Source organism: Pyrgilauda ruficollis, unplaced genomic scaffold (genome assembly GCF_017590135.1).
Source record: "Pyrgilauda ruficollis isolate IOZ18807 unplaced genomic scaffold, ASM1759013v1 scaffold257, whole genome shotgun sequence".
NCBI lineage: Eukaryota > Metazoa > Chordata > Aves > Passeriformes > Passeridae > Pyrgilauda > Pyrgilauda ruficollis.
The window spans coordinates 193848-213206 of NW_024523900.1; the positions used below are offsets into that span (position 1 = coordinate 193848).

At 37.0% G+C, this 19359-nt stretch overlaps 1 protein-coding gene across 20 annotated transcripts in view; it reads left to right on the forward strand.

The window, feature by feature from the left end:
* Positions 1 to 19359, forward strand: part of PPIP5K2 (diphosphoinositol pentakisphosphate kinase 2) — a 49222-nt gene that overhangs the window by 750 nt on the left and 29113 nt on the right. For 19 of the 20 annotated variants that reach the window (XR_005955430.1, XR_005955433.1, XR_005955428.1 and 16 more), the window contains exons 2-8: positions 10763 to 11165; positions 13225 to 13420; positions 13764 to 13854; positions 14812 to 14897; positions 16211 to 16365; positions 16721 to 16822; positions 18610 to 18771. Coding sequence is in view for 11 of the 20 variants with exons in the window: in XM_041471111.1 (XP_041327045.1) it covers positions 11022 to 11165; positions 13225 to 13420; positions 13764 to 13854; positions 14812 to 14897; positions 16211 to 16365; positions 16721 to 16822; positions 18610 to 18771 (936 nt within the window). In the remaining 9 variants the exon portion in view is untranslated. Of the gene's footprint in view, positions 1 to 9147; positions 9410 to 10762; positions 11166 to 13224; positions 13421 to 13763; positions 13855 to 14811; positions 14898 to 16210; positions 16366 to 16720; positions 16823 to 18609; positions 18772 to 19359 lie in introns of those variants that run through there. The other variant, XM_041471113.1, reaches the window with a different exon arrangement.

A 19359-nucleotide genomic window follows, 5' to 3' on the forward strand; every position in this document is an offset into this window, starting at 1 on the left:
GGGGGGGGAAGCAGCAGCAGAAGCCGCGAAGCTGAGAATTGATTAAGTGTCAGGAGCAGAGATTAGAGAGGCGTAAAGACTGCATGTCCTGTGTTACCTTTATCTTTGTTTTCGTGGTGTTTTCCAGAACGTGGGAACTTTATAGAGTATTGGCTAGTTTGAAAATGCTGGGGGTTTGGCACTTCCATTGTTTTCCTGTAGTTAGTCACAAGCAGGAAGACTGGGGGATAGCTCTATCATAACCACAAGGAAATAGGTAGTTTTCTTTCTCATACAAACTACTTCTGCTACTGTGTACCTTTACAGCTGTTTGTAACAGTGTTTCTGCATTGTCGTGTCAGTCTTTTTAAGCGCTATTTCCCTCTCTCTGTTTAGCCTGTATCTTTCCAACTTTTCTGCATCCCTTATGTATCATCTTTGTACTCAAAGTAACAAGCCAAGGCGGTTGTTTTTTTACTTGGAGTATCAAAATTCTTATTGAATACATCTTTGTCTTGGTGAACAAGTTTTGATTCAATCAGTAACAAAATTATTCTTGCTATTTAAAACTTTTTGTGGCATATGGTGATGTAATATGCCTCTTATGGTTCAATATGTGAGAAATTCGAATTTCTATACTTACTGGCTTGTTTTCATTGTCTTATTCTTTCTATGGATGAAAGAATGGCAGTTGTGATTAGAATAGATCAAGCCTCCAGAGGCTGAGCCAAATGAACTTGGGTACAGGTTGTTTTTTTGGTTTTTTGTTTTTTTTTTGTTTTGTTTTGTTTTGTTTTGTTTTGCAAAATCTCTCATCTCTACAAAGTTGAATTAAAGTTCTTTGTGAGAATCTGGAGAAGCTGTTTTGACATCTGTGAGTGGAATTTTTAAAATTTTGGAAGCCAGCCTTCCTGAAACATTCAAACTTGTCTCAAATTTAAATAACTTTATGTGACATGTTTGACAGAGTTTGATTTAGAAAGGAGCTTGAAGGTTAATGAATGTGAAGGTTGTCCATTCTGTGGCTATGCAGGAGACACATAAAACACATGGCAGATACCAGTTTGTGTAGTGTGCCAGTTTAAAATAGCACTGCTTTTCTGTGTGGAAGATAAGAGAATGATATTTACTAGATGGGTTTTTCTAGACTTCTAAGGCTTTTTTAACACTTCTGTTAAAGGATAGTAATGATTTATTTTGCAGTTTCAACCAGAGAGTTGAAATATGCCTGTGATACTGCAATATTTGAAGATAAAACTCAGAGTTTACTTGTGCTGAAAAGTTCCTCTTCTTCCGGATGAACTGTTAGGGAAAAATAAGTTCTGCAAGCAAAGAACTTGGTCAGGAAAAGACCCATTGAAGTTATTTCACGTTAGATTTGGTAATTCAAAATTGCTGAAAATACTTTGCCTAACTAACTATATAATTACTGGGAGAAAAGGCAGACATGGGGAAATCAGCCAGGTAGTTACTGTTTGAAAACAGGAACAGTTGTGCTTTAAGACTAGAAATCTTATTGAACAACCTAGAAGGCATGTATTTCCTTGCTGCAAAGCTGGCCTCTTAACAGACTCATGGCTTACATGGCTCTTCTCAGTTTTCTGTTACTGAGATACTGTAATACAGAGGATCAGATTGAATATTACTTTTGATACAAATATTTTTTTGTACAAACATCCAGTACTCTTGGAAAATAATAAGGGTCCCTGGAAAAAGACTTAGGCAACTGAAGCTTGTTAGCTAGCTTAGCTATACAGAGTTTTAAGCAATGTTAGGTACTCCTGAGCAGAGTTGTTTCCAGTAAGAAATGCCAGTAATGTAGGTATTTCTAGATTCCTGATGCATGAGAGTGGGTGCTTGGAAGTTTCTCATTGGTGAGATTTGGCAGACTAAGGACCTGTCTTCTGCTTGGAATACTGAATCAGCAATGCTGATTCCCTCTCTTGTAAAAAGCAATCCAGAGGCCACATTAACAACAAACAAACAAAAAACAAAAACCCACTTAGTGGTGAAGAGAGAAAGTGGAAGGATTATAGTAGCCTAGTGGTTAGAACAGTTTAGTGGAACAGGACAAATATTATCTCTGTTCTGTCCTGTATCAGAGGTTTCAACTCCCTGTTTTCTGTTAATCAGAAGTGTGTCCTAACCACCAAGCTGAAAAGTGTGTGGGTAAAAACATCTGCATGTGGACATTACTGCTGAAGATGGAGTATGAGTAACAGTGCATAGTTTTTTTCCCCAGAAAACACATTCACTGGCCACTAGGTGTTTACTAAGCAGAATCATGGAGCAGATCCTCCTGGGGCACTTGGAGGATAAGAAGGTGATGGATGACAACCAATGTGACTTCACTAAGGCAAATTTGACAAATTTAGTGGCCCTCTATGAGCACCTTCCAGTAAGTAAAAGGAGACTGACTGCAAGAAAGCTGGAGGGGGACTATTTACAAAGGTCTGTAGTGATAGGACCAGGAGAAATTACTTTCAGGATGAGGAGTGAGAGATTTAGATTAAATATTTTGAAATTCTTTTCTGAGTGGGTGGTGAGGTACTGGCACAGATTATCCAGAGAAGTGGATGCCCCATCCCTGGATATCTTCAAGGCCAGGTTGGATCAAGCTTGGAGCAATTTGATCTAGTGGAAAGTTCCCTGCCCATGGTAGGGGTTTGGAACCAAGTGATCTTTGGGGGGACCCTTCGAACCAAAACCATTCTATGATGCTTTAATATAAAATTACACATTTTTTACATAACTTCTCTAATATATTAATTTATTAATCCATAAAGAACCACTTGAGCACTTAATATGATCCCCAAAGTAAAAGAGGGCTCCATCCTGGAACAGCATTCCTGTCCATGTGTCTGCTCCATGGGCCACAGCTCCTGCAAGGTGGCCTAGTACAGACTCTCTGTGGGCTACATCTACCACCTCCCAATGTGGGGTTCCCTGTGGGCTGCAGGTAGATCTCTGCTCCACTGTGGACCTCCACGGGCCAACAGGGGCACAGCCTGCTTTGCAGTGGGCTGTCGGGGAATCTCTAAGTGCCTGGAGCACTTCCTACGTGTCCTTCCTCAATGACTTTGGGGTCTGCGGTGTTGTTTCTCTCAGTTATTGTCACCCCTCTCAGCTGTTATTGTCACCCCTCTCACCCTTTCCTAATTACCTTTTATCAGAGACATCACCAGCATGGCCAAGGGGCTCAACTTTGGGCAGCAGCAGCTCCATCTTGGAGCTAACTGGAACTGGCTGTGTCCGACATGGGGACAGCTTCTGGTTTCTTTCACAGAAACCACCCCTGCAGGCCACCAGAACCTTACCAGGGAATCCCAGTGCAGGCACTTACCTGGCAATGAAGACTCCTTTTATTCTTAAGAAGGCTTTTTTCAGGTTTCAGTACAGTGAAACTGGAAGGTGGATAGTCTCTTTTAGAATGGGAATTGCTGTAATTTTTCTGGTGGAGTAATGCGTAAACTGCTATATAGTAATTCTTCTTGAACATTGTAAAAAATATCTGCAGTGCTCCCACAGACAGAAAGAATTTAACATGTTTACAGTTGTCATTTGCATAGATCTATTTTTTGATCTTGTCATTTGCATAGATTTTTTCATGTGGCAGCCTGAGAGCTGTGCTTCGCTTGTAGGCAGTATCAGCATCTGGTTAAAAGCAACAAATAAAGGCTACTTTTCATCTTTTCTCAAGATTCTTGTCATGATTAGGGAATGTGTTAGCATATTGTGAAATCTAGAGCTCAGTATTTGTTTGGTGCAAGATTGGAGCAGGTGACTTAGTTCTTGTAAAGCTGTGTAATGTAGTCTTTGTAATACTCTTTTTTTCTTTGTTATGTTTTTTTAGCCTATTTCTTGTCTGCTTTTTGCACATCAGTGGAGTTTCTTGCCTAATGTTACTGACCAGGGCTGAGTTACTGAAGGTGATGATAAACTTAGTAAGGCTATTGAAGTTAGTTTTTGCTGGAGAGAGACAAAGGTTTTTCTCAGCTTCATATACTATAGTTGTACCTTATAAATTCCAGTACTTATTTGAATTCCTTATATCCCCTTGAATTTTTGTGATTATTGTTTGATTTGTTTCTTTGTGGATTTTTCTTTGTTGGGGTTTGGTTGGTTGTTTGTTTAGGTTGTTTGGGTTTGAGGTTTTGTTATTGTGTGAAAATTATCAGGCAGTAACTATAACATTCTTTGTGTTTAAGAGATACTGGGATAGAGCTGTTCAATAAATCTTTTTCAGATTTAGTCCATCTCAGATTAATGTGCTGACAGCTACTGCTGAGCACCTCACAGGATGCATGCAGGGAACAGAACAACATCTGTATGTAAACGTTAATTTTTTTTATAATTACGTGACACAGGAGAATTTTTTTGTTTGAATTCTGTTCAGTTTTAAATTGGAGAGAATATGTATCTCTTGCTGTGTAAGGTACAGCAATAAACAAGTCACATATTTACTGGCAGCATTGTCTTCAGCAGTTTATGTGTTTGGCATCCTTTCCCTCTTTTTCTACTTTTTGACTGTCCTGTCTCTTCTCTCTTCCTGGTTGTTTGTCAGACCTGAAAAAATGCTGTTGTTGAATATGGGTTCTTGTTAGTAGTTCTAAAGTCTCACAGTTAAGTTTGAAGTATTATCAGCTTTTTTTGAATCATCTGTAGAAACGTGTCACAGATGCACAAAGAGCTCTTGGGATTGCAGTGCTTGGTGTTCTCAGCTATCAGACTCTACTGGTCCTGTGTTCTTCCTGTCTGTCCTCTGCTTCCACTTTGTTTCCTCCTTATGCTTTCTTTCTTGCGTCACCAGCAACCCAACAAACTGTCTGTCTTTGGTGGTTTCTTACACTGTAAATCATATTGCAGAATTTGAGTTTTGAAACCGGTAAAATGCCTCAGTAGGAGTAAGGCAAACATTTTTGCTGCTAAATGTACTGTTAATGAAAATATTAACTATAGTGGTTCTAGCAGGAAAATACTGAAAACCTTTTGTCAACTTGAGACTATCTGAAAAATTGCTATTAACACTATTTGTGGTTTAATGATGTAAGTTAAATTGCTGGAAGCTGATAAGGGATGCAGTTGGAATATGCCTACAGCGTGAAAAAAGTGAAACTTTAAAAGTGTCCTGGGATGACTTTATGATGCTCATATTCCCATTTGTCTATTTAGGCCATTTTGCACCTTTAAGATTGGTTCTGAGAGTGAAGGGGGAAAGAGAAGAAGTGTGCAGTTTGTTTTTAGACACTGAACTCCTTCCTCCACATTCCTGCTCCTGGACTGTGTTGTCTGTGGATGGACAGACAGTGGAACAGAGCTTTCCTTTGCTTTTTAGTTAGTTTTTAGCTAGCTAAGGCAGAGAAGTTCCCTGGAATGTGGTTTTTCTTTTTCTTTGGACCTGTTTAAACCTGCTCTGGACTGAAAATGCAGAAACAGCCCACCGAGGGACTTTCTGAGTTTGTCATCTCTTCAGAGTGGCAAGAGGTTTTATTGTTTAATATTCTTTTTTTTGTGTGTGTGCTTGTGAATGCTTTGCCTGTTAAATAAACAGTTTTTTCTATTTTCTCCAAAGAAATCTTTTCCCGAACCATTTTGAGGAAGGGCCGCTTGAATTTGCTTTCTAGAGGAACCCCTTTGGAGGTTTTCTCCCAAATTTGTCCTAAACCAGGACAAAAAGGAGCAGTATGGAGGTAGAGCACAGGGCAGTGGTCTGTTCCATTACTATTATGAATATATATGTGCAGAATCATGTAGCAGATGAGCACGACTTAGGATTCTTTGTTACTTGTTTGTAAATTCCACAATGTAAACTGTTTTGATATAATGGCATTTTAAAAAGTTGTTTTCCTGAGTGGTTGGTAATTTAAAAATATTTTGTAGCTATTTAATGTATGATGTGTTGTCTTTTTTTCTTGAGATAACAGATAAGAAGCAGTTTTACTATAGTTTTGTTCCATTAGTGTGTAGTATAGAAATTGTATATTTGTTCTTCTGATGGCTGCAGAGAAGACAATCTGGTGAAATGCTTCTGTTTGTACAGGAGTTGTATACGTTCTTATTAGTATTCAAAATGTGAGTGTCGAAGCTTTGAGCCACTTTTTCATAACTGCTCAGACAACTGCTGCTGCATTGAGCTTATTTGTTGCTGAAAGTTACTGGAATAGTAATATTTATTATGGTCTAAATAAATATGAGAAACACCGAGGCTGGATTCCTGAGCTCCTAAAACATGTGGAATGGGGTCAGGAAAACTGTGGATAAATCTGTAAACACAGTGAGGACTAGGTCTTGGCTTATTCTTTCAAAATATTCTGTGGAATTCCTATGACAAGAATATTCTTATAGAAATTGAGAGATGTGCCATTAGAAGAAAAATTGTAGAGCACCACTGGAGTTAACACAGAACTTGGAATGCAGGGCACAGGCTATCAAACTCTCTGATTTTATATATTTAGAATGGTTTCTTATCCCTTTTTGGGATTTTTTTTTTTTTAATGGTTTTAGCCATAGACATATCATGTTGCAGACAGGCCACACATTTGGTTGAAAGTCTTTTTAAGAACACCAGTACGTGTCTCAAAAAAATGAACATTTTTTAATCCGTAAGCTGTGAAAGAGAAGCCTTGTGTAACATGTGAGGTTTAAACAGAGCATAGTGAAGTTAATTTGACCTGGAGATATCATAGCACAGTGGGAGATGGTTGTCTGGATGTTATTGATGCTATCTCTTTGGAAATAGGTCAGTATATGTTCCAGCACAAAGCTTTGGGTTTTGTCTTGCTTACAGTGCAGTTGTTCATGGCTGAGTACATAATTGTCTAACATTCACTGTTTAATGAGGATAATGAAGATCTAACATAAAGTATCTCTGCCCTTATATTGCTGCTGCTGCTCACTTCTTAATACAGAAAAATGGTGCTGGGGAGACTCTTACATGCTCAAGGGGCAGCAGGATGGAATTCTGCATAGGGCACCATGTACTTGAAGCTTCTTTGGTCAGCACTAATAGTACTTCTGAAGCAGGAAGAAGACAGCTCCATCTTCTTGCTCTGCCATTTATTATTTCTCCTTGGCATACAGCTAGAGAACCATGAGTTAACTCAAGCGTGATGTTACTGCATTTTTGATGTCAGATAACTGTAGATGGTGTTTGGGAGACTTGTGTAAGTTCTTCACTGTAGTTGCAGTCACTTAGTAGTTCTCTTTGCTTGTCCCTTTTCTTGATTTATTTTTATTTTAAATACCACAAGAAAGAAGGGGATACCTCAATTTTTGTTGTAGGATATGGGGGGAAATAATTTTAATTCCTATCTCTGAAAGCATTAATTTTAAAAAATAGATAATTTATTAAATATGTCCTGACACAAATTTATGGTAATGACAGCAGCTTACAGTATCTTCTGTCAGGGAGCTAAACTAGCAACCATCAGCAGTCGGAATGCCAGTTTATATGCAATTCAGTGAGTTCATGCAGTAGTTTATAAGCCTGAAAAATGTCAGTATCCTTTTCTGATCTGTAGCCTTCAGTGTTGCTTTTACAAATGGTGTGACAACTGTGGGGCCTAGTGACAGTAGCATGGAGTGACAATTTATTCATTTGCCTTCAAATGGGTGAACAATGTTAATCTTGGAGAAAATAATCTGTTAATTTCAAGAGAACTATGTGGCTGTTCAAAGTCTCTTTTCTGCACATGAAACCCTACTGCAATGTACTTTGCATTTATAACACCAACAGTCTCCAGATTCTTGAATGAGGAAGGTAGCAGAACAGTGAGTTTTCAGATAGGACTGTTGGGGAAGTAAGTGTTTCAGGTAGTATCTTTGTAGACAAATATGTTGCTCTTTCCCTTCAGTCTATTTGTGTCAGTTTTACTTGCTTTGAGAAGTAATCCTTTTGGGCTAGCGAGATTTGGTTAGTGTCAGATATCCCCATGAAATAACCAGTCACCAGTTATACACAAACTTCATAAGTTCTGCTGCTCTCACAAAGTGTACTACAGGAATAGGTAGGGAAAAGAAGTTCTAAAAATCTTAAGACCTTCAACTTATTTGTTTCAAGTCATTGCTCTTCTTTAATTTTCCTGAGTTTTAGAAAGCTGTTAAGAAATTGATAACCAATCTACAGATTTTGGGTATAGGATGGAAGGTGATACAAAAGGAACTTAATTTTTTTGCTTCATCAGTGGTTTTTTGAGGGGTGTCTTTTTTTGGTTTAATACCTTTATAAAATTCTGTGTTAGTTGCCAGTACATGTTGGCAATAACCTCTGCCTTTCTGATGCTTGCTAGAAATAAGATTTGTAAAGCTCTCTTTCTTTACCATGTCATAAATAGGATTAATTTACCTGAACACCCAATTTCTAACTCTTGTGACAGTCAGATGAATTAGGGGTTTGAAATTCTTCTTGTTCTTATTGCTTGAAAGGCAAACAGCTGCAGTTCCACATTCTAAGGGAAAGTAATTTTGGTAGCAGAATTGAAGAACAACACATACATAGCAAATGCATTTAAATAAATCTTTTTAATCCTCTTCTATGAGCCCAGGTTCCTTATGCTCAGAGCTCAGTTTCAGCTTCTGGGTCAAAAGTTTTTGTATTTGTCTTGGGTGATTTTATGATGATATTTTATTCCTTGATCATCTGCTTTATGCCCAGAAATGTCTGGAGTATGTTTAAGATGAATGAGGGAGCAGGGCTAGAGCCTGTGAACACTGGGCATGGGCTCCGTTCAATCTCTCTCTCTCTCTCCAGTGTGTTCTGGAAAGTTGGGTGGACCGGGGACATTGCATTGTTCTTTTGTTGCATTAGGTTTTTAGGGTTTTTTTGCTGGCTTGCAGCAAGAAGGCCCTTCCCTTCCCTTCCCTTCCCTGAACTTCCCTTCCCTGAACTTCCCTGAACTTCCCTTCCCTGAACTTCCCTGAACTTCCCTTCCCGGAACTTCCCTTCCCTTCCCGGAACTTCCCTTCCCGGAACTTCCCTTCCCGGAACTTCCTTTTGCTTCCTTTCCTGGAACTTCCCTTTCCTTCCCGGAACTTCCCTTCCCTTCCTGTAGCGTGGAGGCTGTACTGGGAATCTTCTCAACCGGCTTTTTGGTTTTTTGTTTTCTTGAACTGTTTTTGGCTTGGCTTGTTTTTCCTTTCGGCCTGTTTGGGGAGCCAGAAGGACCACCCTGAACCCGAGAGCTAAGAGGAGCTGAACCAAAATGCGAAAGGACATTAAAATCCATCAACTTTGGCTGCTGCAAGGAAGAGACCCATGCCAGAAATTCCACAGCTTTCCCATCTGCTCTGCTCCAGGCCGCTGTGTGATCTCCTCTTCCCCTTCCCCGAGACAAAAGGGACCAGCTGCCGTTTTATTCCGGGGCACACAATCAGCCTCAGTATTTTTTTTTTTCCCCTGTGTGTTTTTCTGAGCTTTTTTCTTCTGCTGTGGGTGGGTGTCTGGGTGTGTGGAGAATAGGTTTCTGGAAATTCGTTTTTAGCATTTATTCAATCCTTTTCTATGTCTTAAGGCACCCCAATGCCTTTTTTGTTTGTTTGCGTGTTTTTAGTTTGGTTCTTTTGTTGTTGTTGTTAATAAGCAGGTCTTTTGAGGTTTTTTCACTTTCACCCACTGGTATCAATTTCTCTCATTGGCAGAAGAAAAGGGAGTTCTTGAAGGACTTCCTCTCTTTAGAGGAAATGCTCATTCCAGGACATTTTCTCCTGAAACTTGTCTCCAAAACTGAGACAGCATTGTTCACCCACACCTAGCCTGTCAATTAGGACAGATTCTTTCTGGGCAACTTTTGTTTTGCTTGCCATCCCCCTTCATGGTTGACCACTAGTGGGAATTTATTATTGCTTCACTTAGTTCATGGGACAGCCAAAGTAATTTTCACTGATATTTAAAAACAAATTCAGTTCTGCTGAGACATCACTATTGAATGGCACTTGCGTAATGCTGTACAGGTGAACAACCTAACCCTTGGATCAGATGAGCTTCTAAACTGCTTGTAAAGTAATTGCTTGTTAATTTTACAAGTAGTAGTGATACGTTATAAATAATCCTATAAAGCCATATATCTCACAGCATCAGTTACCTTGTTAAAATAACAGATGCCTAATCTAAGTGGGTCTATTTCTGTATTCAAATTATTTTGCCAATATTTTATTTTCACATGACAGGTTAAAAGGGTATAATATGTGTTCACTGCTACGTTAGTGGTTAGAAGTCCTTTTGTCAGAAGGCAGTGCTGGTCCATCTCTGTAATTTTTAATTTTTCACAGTGAAAATAAGGCAGCACTTTGTTGCAAGCTATCGCATTCTGTTTTCACAGAAAAGATTCACTTGAGTTTTAAGACTAGATTTTTTTTTAATAGTCCTAATGTCAGCTTTATGTTTTTGACTAGCACAGACAGTAGCACAGACTACTGTCTGTTTGCAATTGTCATTTGATAGTGAGTTAAATATTTTAACTATTGGAGAATATTTTTGTTGTGTGTTTCATGTAAAATATATACTTTCCATTTAAGCCTTCTGAAGTTAAGAAAAAAAACGCATGTGCCTGCTTTTACTTCTGTGCGTTATATGTTCTGTTTCTAGAATTTATGCATCAGTAGTTTGATAGTAATTTTGAAACTGTTACTCATGCTCTAAACATACATCTAAAAGTGTAGACTGTGTGTGGTACACACTGTTTTTTTTCTGATGCTTTGCTCAGAGGTACATAATTGTCCAAACACTTTTTCTCCCCTTATCAAGTGTGTCTTTTCTTTTTTTTTTTTTTTTGTCTATTTCTTGTAGGTTAAAAACCTACAATACCATCTCAGGGAAGCAGCTGTGCACTGTGGGTTTCTTGGAGCTGCAACTCTGATGAGTAATGAGCAGATGATAACAAGTTAAACAGTGCCTGGTAAACAACGCAATCATAGTGGCAACACTGCACAAGCAACATCAGAGAGCAGGGGACTTCGGTGTTCCCGTGTCGATAGAAAACATGCCCAGGATCTCAGCTGCCAGAGTGCCTGCAATTTTTACATAGATTTCTATAGGTCTTGTAACCATGTCTGTTAATGCAACAGAAAATGATCCTCCCAGATTCTTTGTGGGTGGAGAAGATGGAGAAGGATTATTGGATTCAGCCAGATCTACAGATTATGAGCACTTCTATGACCATGGGGAAGAAGAGGAGGAAGAGTATGACTCTGTAAGTATGTAATATAAGCATTATTTTTGATTTCCAATTTTTTTCAAAAATGGTTTATAAAAAATATTTTTTCAAAATATTTTTCAGTATTTAATTATTTTTCAAAAATGGCATTAGCTTACATAAGTCTAGTACTGAAATGGTGTTCTAAATTGAGAAATTGTTCATATTCAGATAATGATGTGTCAGTAATGTTTGGAAAAGAAGAATACTGGCACATTAATATACCTTGACTGTGAAGTAGATGTGCTTTATTTTATGGAGTTTCAGGACAACTGAGGTTGATGTGCATGATTTGGAGCCTTGATTTGGATTCTGGGAATAAACTTTATGATGGCATAAGCCTGTTTTATTTATTTGGATAGTTTGAAGCAAAAAAATTATTGGGAATTTTTCTTCTGTGTGCTGTCAACTGCTTCAGAGTTAACTTTTGATTTCTTTTCCTTCCTTGTCTTGGTATATTGAAAGTTCATCTTAATTATACCTTAGTTTGTTATATCTGTAAAGTGTTCTGAACTGTATTTTGAGCACTGAGCTCACCAATTTTTAGCTTGCTTAAGACAAACTCTTAATGGTATTATGCATGAGTCATTGTGTCTTTTTTTAACTCTTTGTAGTTTGTTCTTTTTGCAACATTGCATTTTCTGGAATAGATTAAATTTTCACTAATTGTGAATTTGTCTACAAAGTTTAAATGCAAGACAGGATTGCTAAAGCACTTCCCATGATTAGAAGTAACTTAGAAATGCAGAGTAGCAGTACAAAATTAGCAGCTCAGGTGGCTCAGTTCAGTGAGTCTATTTTGGCAAGGGAAGGTAGCTGGCTAGGTTTTCAAAAAGCAATAAGTTGCATTGAAGGGTTGCTCTGTGGGTTTTTTGTTTGTTTCCTTTATAGAGCAGAGTAGGTTGGCCGTTGCCTTTAGAAATATCACTGACATTAAAAAACTATTGAAAGTTTAACATGAAAGTAAATGTAGAGTATGCAAAAAAAAGTGAAACTGTTTATGCTCTAAATAGTTGAGAAATCCAGAAAAGTAGTTTGTTTTCTGATTTTCCTTTTCATAATTCACTTGTAATATTAGGTGATGAGAGGCCTTGTGACTGTTAATTATGTGGGAATCGATAACATCAGAGGGTTTGGGAAAGCTGCAGAAGGCAGGCCTCAGAGACAGCAGAACTGTGATTAGAGCTAAGCAGTACCCATAAGATTTGTCAGCAGAAAAATTATGCAAGAAGTAGACAAATAAGGACAAATGGAACAATGGTCTGTGTATTAACGCTTGTCTAGAATAACACCCTCAGCTGCAGAAAAGTATATGTAGTGAGATGTTAAGAAGTTCTAAGCTTAATAATGGAGCTCTGTGCATTGTGTTTTAAGGCTTACAAACAAGTATTGTATTCTAAATAAGCAAACATTGTTTTAACGGAAGGTATGTGTGCTTATAGTGGTTGGATAAAACTACTGTCAATGTGCTTTTGCTTTGTGTAATTAGTCAAAAAACTTATAAGTTGTAACATTAAGATCTTAGTCTGCTACCTAAGATGTGAGCTGCTGGCATCTTCCCATTGTCATAACCATCTAATGAGACTGATGCTGGAAAATAAAACAGCTCAAGACGCGTTCCTCAGCAGTCCCATCCTGTTCGTGATTTATACATAGCCCCCGACCAGCAATAAATTAGACATAAAAAAATTACATAATTGAAAAATCAATTACTAGTTAATTTCAGAGTAAGCCATAAGTATGATTTTGTTCAGATTTGACACTCCTGACTTATCCTTTGATCATGTCTGTTTGTTCCTAGTAACAATACCCAAAAAAAGTAATATAGAGCTGTTAAACAGTTTCACTTTGAGGCATTTTTTGTGAGGATGCAGTACGATATGCTGCTATGCTGCATTTTGTTATCTGCTAGCAATTTACCTGATTAAAAACTAAATTAGTTGTAGCATGCAAATTTTAAGAGAAAATATCTGCTCTAGTATTGTGCTGCTAAAACCCTATTGTGTTCTGAGAACACATAAAAATTACTTTTCCCTTCCCCCTGTCTCCTTTCCAGCCACCAGAAAGACAAATTGCAGTTGGGATATGTTCAATGGCTAAGAAATCAAAGTCCAAACCAATGAAAGAAATTCTTGAACGCCTCTCCATGTTTAAGTATATAACTGTGGTGATATTTGAAGAGGATGTTATTTTGAACGAGCCAGTAGAAAATTGGCCTTTATGTGACTGTCTCATTTCTTTTCACTCTAAAGGTAAATCTTGTAATAATACCATAAATACTTGTGACATCTAAATTATTTAAGCTCTTTGAAAGTACTTCTAGGTTTTTTGTCTTTAAGTTTTATTGGATTTTCCTAGGAAGTGATTATTTTTTCTTCTTTAATATAATACAACTGACTTCTAAAGTGCAGTGTTTTTAAATGATACTGTTTAAATTGCTTGCAAAAGTCTTGTCTGACAAAATATAAGAATAGCTGTCCCACTGGTTAATACATTTGAAGCCAGTGGAAATAGTGATGTAATGCAAGGGTTCCAAACTATTTACTGGTAATGTGTCTTGTAATTTTAATTTGTTTTTCTTAATAAACATTTTAGGGTTTCCACTGGACAAAGCGGTAGCTTATGCAAAACTCAGGAATCCTTTCATAATCAATGACTTGAATATGCAGTATCACATACAAGACAGGTAAATAACACTGGTCGCCTTTTAAAGCAAGCCATTTTTGTCAGAGACTATAAAAATTTGTTGTTATTGCATAGCAACAGTTCCAGTGTATTGTCCCTGCCCGTGGTGGAGGGTTTGGAATTAGATGATTTTTGACATCTCTTCTAATCCAAACCATCTCATGATTCCATGATTGTACAGTAGTTTAAATAAAATTACAGTGAATTTTACACTTTATTAGTGTATGCATACTTTTCTGGAATGTGTCTTCAGGTGTGTTTTTTTCTTTTGTTGTTTTTATATTGAGGTATCTGAAGATTTACCAAGTTAGAAATTTGCTGTTACATTTTTCTAAAGCTTAGCAAATAAAAAAAGTTTAAACTCTTAAAATACATATAGAAAAAGTATGTGTAGCAGCTGTACAAGCTCAGATAATTGTAGAATTAATGTAATTTACAGTATTTTTTTTCTGTAAAGATGATACTTAACAGAAGTTGTTGGTACTCAAAGGTCGTGTGGTTATTGAAAACAAATTTTCTTTTGGAGCTGAGATCATGCATAGCAAACATTAATAAAACAACAGTAAGCAAAATAGATGAACACTGAAACCTTCTCAACAGTGAGCAGACTTGCTATTTTGGATGCCTTCAGTTACTGTTCTGTATAAAGTTCAAATATTGAAAATCTCCTTTAACAAGACTATTGTTTTGTGCAAATGTCTGTTGCTCTGCCAGATACGAAAGGACTGGCATTGCAAAGTGCTTTTTTATTGATGTTGAAGAGATCACTGCAAAGGTATAGCTGTGTCAGTGACCTTTAAAGCATTATATTAGTAGATAGAGTATTATGTATATAACCTTATCCTGTGTGATTTGAAAAAGAATTTGTGTTTATTTTTCTCCTCCTTTACTCATAGACTGTAAAATGCAAATATTTGCAGGATTTGCTGGCTCATTTCTTCATGTTCTTTTCTTCTAGAAGAGAAGTCTATGGTATTCTTAAAGCTGAAGGAATTTTACTTCCTCGCTATGCAGTTCTGAATCGTGATCCAAACAATCCCCAAGGTAAAAAGAACAGAGAAAAAATATCAACCATTAGTATCTTAGTGTTTCCACTGGAGAACAATATGGACATAGTGAAAAGCTAGATACCACTGCCTAGACAATTCATTTTTGCAGTTTGATTTCTACACCAGCGTTTAAAGTGTTGTGGATTGACCTCTCCTGGCTGTGGGGTGCAGTATGTGGGGGAAAAAAAAAAAAAAAAGAGATTGAGGCTGTGTAAGAACTGTTCAGCATTAAAAACATCAAGACTTTTTTGTCACAAGTTCAAAACATAGCACCATACCAGATGCTGTCAAGAAAATTAACTCCATCCCAGCCAAAGGCAGTATAAGTATGCAACTGAGAAGTGTGATTCTGACACCATACATCTTACAGACATCATAGAATAGCTAGAATATAAGGGGCTCCTTTCTCAAACTGAGCTTCTAATATGTCACTAAACAGAGCACTGTTCAGGATATTATATTAACCACAATTATTAGTAATTTCCTTTGGAAAGTGATATTGACAGAAACAAGTCAGGCTATTGAATTCTTCCTGTTCTGAGTATAAGCAGCCATATATTTGAAATCTGTTCTAGATATATCTGCAGATGCTGTACTGTGAATATAAATTGGAATTAATTTTTTGTGTACCTCCAAAAAACTGGAACTTTTTCTACTAAAATGAAGACTTTAAGCAACAGTAAGAGATTGCAATGACAGTTCAAAGGAATTTTGCATTAAAATGTCTGTGTGATCTAAGGAAAAAGGACACATTTATGCTTCAAAAGTGAAATTAAAGCTGCTGCTTGCAGTTAACCATTATTGAATACCAGATTCCTGATTGCTGATACCAGAGGAACTAATTTTATGTTCAGGGTGCATCTATCACACAGTAAGAGACAGTTCTAACCCTATGGAAGGTGGCTGTGGCATCTGACACCACACTGTGTGTACTGTTCATCTGCCAGCTCCCTGATATTTCAGAGAAAGCCACTGGAAAAAAAAAAAGACAAATAGCACTTTCCTCTCTCCAAAACGCTTCAAATATACCATCTTATGCACCTGCAGGAGACAATTTCCTATCTGATAGTGAGTGAATCAACAGTAATTCCGGAACACAGTATTTAAGTAACATAATATAGACATGATACAGCAAAAATGTACTGTGTGTGATCATCAGTCATTGTGCAGTCAGTAAAAATCAGAGAAACAAAGATGTAATGGAATATTATTATTTCAACCTGCAAATTAATGTAGATCTCTTCATAACTGTACGCCATTAGTTACATTAGTTACTGTTACAGCTCTATTCTTTGCACTGTTCTTCAGAATGCAACTTGATTGAAGGAGAAGATCATGTGGAAGTGAACGGAGAAATTTTCCAGAAGCCCTTTGTAGAAAAGCCAGTTAGTGCTGAGGACCACAATGTTTACATTTATTATCCAACATCTGCTGGGGGTGGAAGCCAGAGGCTCTTTCGAAAGGTGAGATTATGGTACTAAAGCTATTGAAAAGCTTTAGGTGTCTAACAGGATTGCAGAGTAATTCTGTCATGTGCTGCTTGCTTAGGAATAGTGGCAGATCAGAGAAATTTCAGGAGAACATATAGGTTGAATGAAGGCCTATGTTTCTTGCAGTATGTTGTTAGCTACTGCAGATTCTTAGCACACACCATGAATGTACTTCTAGAATCTTACAAAAAACTTTTGGGAATAGTCAAAAATTTGCTTCATTTGGTACATTAAGTGTTTTCTCAGCACAAGTATGTTATTTTAGTTAGTTTCAAAGTTTCTCAAGCAGTATTCTTTGAGTTTTTTAATGGAAAAATACATCTTTCAGATTGGCAGCAGAAGCAGTGTTTATTCTCCTGAAAGCAGTGTGAGGAAAACAGGCTCCTATATTTATGAGGAATTCATGCCTACAGATGGAACTGATGTGAAGGTATGACAACTGCGCATTCTTAGTTATATTTAGAATGATCAAGTGCTCAAAGAGCTTGTCAGTTTTAAATCTTGATCAAGGATTAATTTTAACTGAGTTTTACTGCAGTTCATAAGTAAAAAATGCAATTCTGATTCTAGCTAAACATAGTTCTTGTAATGTACAGCAGCTCTGCTTGCATTGTTAGAATCAAGTGCTGGAGGCTTGCTCCCAATATATTGTCTTTTTTTTGTATTGTATTAGTGCCAGAACAGCATCTTCTTTCCCATGCTAACAGGTGCTGCCTAGATATTTTATCTGAAGGTTAAAGGTTACAAAGAAATCTAACAGAAGTAGATCTTAGTATGCTAATTAATAAGCAAAAGTTACTTGCTAAAATTTTATGGAGTCAAAGAAGATAGCCTTTGTGGATCTTATCTGTAATAATTTTCACTCTTTTGTTCATTTAGGTCCTTAACAGAGGTATTAGGTACCATAAGAGAATGCTAAAACAGAGCAATAACAAAGTAGATGTTAAACCAGCCTTGTGTGAAGATTACTTCCTTTCCCTTTCTGTTCATTTTGGCTATTTTAAGCCCATTTCAAAACATGTGAAACCAATGTTTTACAATACACATAAGAGATCACCATATTTAGACAAAAAAGTGCAGGTGTAGAGAGTGTGAGGTCTAATCTAAAAAGCCCTTTTATTAACTGCAGTCAGCTTCTTGATATCACTTGATTGTGCATGAGGGGAATACTCTTTTCATGTTCTCAGAAAAATGCCCTGGTGTGCTCTTCTGAAGGTTATTCTGTGCAAGACTTTGCAATAGATTAATTTATGTTTACACATGTTTGTGTAAGAGCTTTACAAACTTTCCACAAAGATTCTTGCAACAAGAAGAGATGCAAATGGCTTGAGGAGTAGGGGTTATTTTGGCTAGTTGCAGTGTAGTCATCAAGCAGCAGCGGGCTTTTAATACTCCAAATAAGTAATGGATTTTTTAACAAGACTATCAACATTCTATTAGGCAGTTTCACTAAACTTACCCTCTTGCCTGAATTCACTGAATTGGTATTATTTGCACTCATCTGTTTTAACTGAATACTTTTTTAATCAATGCTTGGAGTTTGTTTTTTAATTAAAGAAACTGTAGCCTGTTTTTGAGAGCTGCTGACAAATCTCTTCTAGCATATGCCCCAAACCCTTCAGTGAGCATCAAAACTGCAGTAGAGAGATAACACAATTGTTCTCTCAAGCTCCTGCTTGGACTTATTCTCTTAATTTAAAAAGTATGTCTACATTTTAGACAGGACTAAACAAGGCAAGGATCTGCCCAGCTTTAAGATTGTCATCTCAAAGCTGGTCACATCCTTGCTTTGTTTAGTCCTGTCTAAAATGTAAATGTACTTTTTAAATTAAGAAAATAACTTAATCCTGCAGCCGGATTTCCATAAGTAAACTGAACTAATTCTCAAGTTAACCTGTTTTCCAGGTTCTGCAGATGTTTTGGAGAAGAAAACTTTTACATCTTTGTACCATCATAACTGAGAAATTAATTTTTATTAACTGAGTTTTTATAATTACTCTTTTTCTTGTTTTATCCCAGGCTGTCAGTAAATTATGTGTGTTCTCTGAAGGCAGAGAATGCCACTGATGAAGATACTTTAGTGTGACCTTTTCAATGATGGAAGAAGCTAGTATCTTTTGATGTTGTTTTCATGTTTGAGTTATATGCATACATTTTGTGAATTTATGCAACAGCATTTAAATACACTGGATCAAGAGCTCCTGTTTTTCAATACAGGTGTACACAGTAGGTCCAGACTATGCTCATGCTGAGGCCCGGAAGTCTCCAGCTCTGGATGGCAAAGTAGAACGAGACAGCGAAGGAAAAGAAGTGAGATATCCAGTCATCCTGAATGCAAGAGAGAAGTTAATTGCTTGGAAAGTATGCCTTGCCTTTAAGGTAAGCTGATTGTTTTCCTATCTGATCAAACATTTAGTGTTAACTAATTGTTTGTTACATGAAATTTCCATAGGGTTTTAGTGCATGAGCCAGCAGTGGTAATTAGTGCAGAACTCCTAGAAGGTGGAAAGTTAAACTTCCGTATGACATCTTTTCTTCATCAAGAAGGATTTTCCCTTTAATGTATTGAAAAGTTCTGGATAAGCTGCTTCTGTTGCATTAGTTCCCTAAATTTACATGTTGCTGATGTGCTTTGCTAGCCCACAGTTGTATCTATTTTGTGTATAATATTTTCACACATTTTGATAATAGTTTCTAAGTTAGCAAAACACAGTTTCACTAAAGTTTTTGTAACTTCTGTTACCCAGTATTTTCATCAGGTATGGATTGTTAATTTGGTACTTATATGATTAAGTACTTACTTGAATAAATTGGTATTAATTTGATAGTTTCAATTTTTTGTATAATTTTAAGATTGCTATATAGTTACAAGGATTCTTTTGTTCAAAATGTCATTCAGTCTCTTACCGTCCTTTCACCTGTTTTATAAGAAGGCTTTCAGTCTGTCTCCTTTACCTGTACATAAAG